Source organism: Macrobrachium nipponense, chromosome 25 (assembly GCF_015104395.2).
Source record: "Macrobrachium nipponense isolate FS-2020 chromosome 25, ASM1510439v2, whole genome shotgun sequence".
NCBI classification, from domain to species: Eukaryota; Metazoa; Arthropoda; class Malacostraca; order Decapoda; family Palaemonidae; genus Macrobrachium; species Macrobrachium nipponense.
This window is the reverse complement of record NC_087214.1, coordinates 4062727-4065797: the sequence shown is the minus strand read 5'-3', so window position 1 is coordinate 4065797 and position 3071 is coordinate 4062727. Positions and strand designations below refer to the sequence as shown.

At 43.7% G+C, this 3071-nt stretch overlaps 1 protein-coding gene across 1 annotated transcript; it reads left to right on the top strand.

Moving 5' to 3' along the window:
• Positions 1-780: 780 nt before the first annotated feature.
• Positions 781-2250, top strand: LOC135198964 (guanylate kinase-associated protein mars-like). The gene has a single exon (XM_064226884.1). The coding sequence runs from the start codon at positions 781-783 to the stop codon at positions 2248-2250; it is 1470 nt and encodes a 489-aa protein (XP_064082954.1).
• Positions 2251-3071: the final 821 nt, after the last annotated feature.

The following is a 3071-nucleotide window of genomic DNA, read 5'->3' as shown; positions in this document are numbered from 1 at the left end:
TTCATGGAAACTTTGTTGGCCTGGTAGGAGGACTTATAATCTTTTTGATGGCCCAACTCCCTGCAAAGGTAGTTGTGGATTTCTTGATCATATTGCTTGTCCTTCTTTGTTGGTCTTTAGGCGGTTTCCTTCATGGAAACTTTGTTGGACTGTTTGAAGGACTGAAGAACGTTGAGATGGCCCAGGTCCCTGCAGAGGGACCTGAGAATTTACTCGTTATGTCGCTGGAAGTCCTTCCTTCTTGGTCATTCGGCGGTATCCTTCGGGAAAACTTGTATGCTGGACTATTGGGAGGACTCTGCGGAATGTTATTCATATTATTCCTGAAACATCAGGAAGGACAATTGGTCAGCAAGACAACAGAGAATGCAGAACCCAGGATTCGATGTGAACTGGAAGACTTGACGGACATTAATCTCAATCTAGAAAGAGAAGTGGAGGAGGCTCAAGAGAAGAACTGCGACCTCCTCGAGGATAAGGCTCAGATGACGATAGAAGAGGATGCTTCCTCCGGGAGAGGGGGACCAACAAGGAACCTGGAAAATCCATTGGCTAATGACGAAAATTCACATGCTGTGAAGAAATCGTTGATGTGACCCAGGAGACTGAAAGGAAAATACAAGAAGCAGCAGACACCATTCAAGTTTTTGACCACAGGACCGAGACTTGATAAATAAACAAAGAAATAGATTATTTTTAAATGGCCTCAATACTGCAAACAGTATACTACAAGAACGCCTAAATGAATGTGCAGACGAAAAAGAGAGAACTGGAGAGGAAATGGATAGAAAGACACTTAAGTTGAAAGGCGATCTTGAATGTCATGTAAACGATAGGAGGAATTTGATGGAAATGAAGTCAGCAGATGAAGAACAGGAAAAGGAAGGGAAACGATTCCTGAGAATAGTGGATGAGGAAGTCAGAAAATTAGAGGATCTAATAAACAACGCAGAATCAGATATGGAAACGTTTAGACCACAGATGAATGAAGAGATACAAGGAAAGATCTTAGCTGCCCTGGGAAAAGCCCGCCTCCTCATTACTCAGAAGGTTGAACAGTTTCGAGGTCTATGTCAACAAAATATTGATGGGCCAAAAGGTGAAGAACCCACCATAATGGCTGCAGACCTAGCTGGCTTTTGGGACATGGTATCAATTCAGGTCGATAATGTACACCACCTTTTCAAAGAGGTCAGTGATCTGAAAACTAATGGATGGAAACAGGACCAAAATGCAGAGACCACTGATAATGTCACCATAGGCCCAGTGAAGAGGAAACCAGCAAAGGTTGTGAAAAAAGCTATGAAGACTTGTCCTGAGGAACAAAAGCCACGAGACGAGGCCCGCAAGAAACTGTTGGATGAGAGACGCAGGGCAATGAAGGAGGCATTGAAAGCTAAACAAACACTACTTGATACAAATGGCGTAGTAAATGATGTGGAAATTATGGTGGCAGAAAACAAAACCACCCATTTGCCGAATTTAACAGGTGGAAAGGAGGACAAAATAACAAAGAGCAATGAAGGTGGTGAAGTTAATGACAAAATCAAGGAAGTGGAAAAACAAAGCGAAGGCCACCAATTCTTAAAAATAGTTGAAAACAAGGTTTCTGTATTACAAGACCTGATAAACAATGCCGAATCTGACCTGGAAGCCTTCACACCACAGATGAGTGAGGAGGTACAAGGAAAGGTCCTCGCAGCAACAGGAAAGGCGCGCCTCCTTATCTCACAGAAGATAGAGCAGTTCAGAGGCCTATGTCAACAAAATATTGATGGGCCCAAACGTGAAGAACCTGCTATACTAGCTGAAGATCTGGCTGGATTTTGGGACATGGTGTCCATCCAGGTGGATAATGTTCACCAGCTTTTCAAAGAAGTTAGTGTTCTTAAAGCTAATGGATGGAAAGAGAACCCAAATACACAGAACACTAATAATGTCACCAAAGGCCCTGCAAGGAGGGAACCAGTAAAAGTTATGAAAAAAGTAACGAAGAATTGCTCCGAGGAACAAAAGGCACGAGACAAGGCCCGCAGGAAACTATTGGAGGATAGACGTAGAGCAATGAAAGAGGCATTGAAAGCTAAACCAGCTAAGCCTGATGCAAATGGCATAGTAGATGATGTGGAAATTATGTTGGCAGAACAAAACATTGCCCATTTGCAGAATTTAGGCAGGGTGAAGATAAGGAGAAAAGGGGGGACAAAGGAGAGAGGTGACCCAGTTTTAGAAAAGGACAAAGGGAGATGAAGGTGACACAGTTAATGAGAAAACAAAGGAAGTAGAAAAACAAAGCGAAGGCCACCAATTCTTACAAATAGTTGAAAACGAGGTTTCGGGATTACAAGCCCTGATAAACAATGCTGAATCTGACCTGGAAACCTTCACACCACAGATGAGTGAGGAGGTACAAGGAAAGGTCCTCGCAGCAACAGGAAAGGCGCGCCTCCTCATCTCGCAGAAGATAGAGCAGTTCAGAGGACTGTGTCAACAAAATATTGATGGCCCAAAGTGAAGAAACCTGCTATACTAGCTGAAGATCTGGCTGGATTTTGGGACATGGTGTCCATCCAGGTGGATAATGTACACCAGCTTTTCAAAGAAGTCAGTGTTCTTAAAGCCAATGGATGGAAAGAGAACCCAAACACACAGAATACTAATAATGTCACCAAAGGCCCTATAAAGAGGGAACCAGCAAAAGTTATGAAAAAGTCTATGAAGAATTGCTCTGAGGAACGAAAGGCACGAGATGAGGCCCGCAAGAAACTATTGGAGGAGAGACGTAGAGCAATGAAAGAGGCACTGAAAGCTAAACAAACTCCACCTTGATGCAAAGGGCAGCACAGATGGTGTTGAAATTCTGGTGGCAGAAAAGAGAATGGCCTGCGAGTGAGGGGTTGAATATCTCCAGTACAAGAAGAAAAGCTTCATGTTCCCCAAGCATGAGTCCCTCCCACAATGCTTTGGGACTGACACCCAACAGTCATCAGGCCAGCCTGTGGCTCATTCATGCTTCCCTCTAGGGAGGACAGGTAAAAAATATGTATTTTGCTGCAGGCAAAGGAGGACAA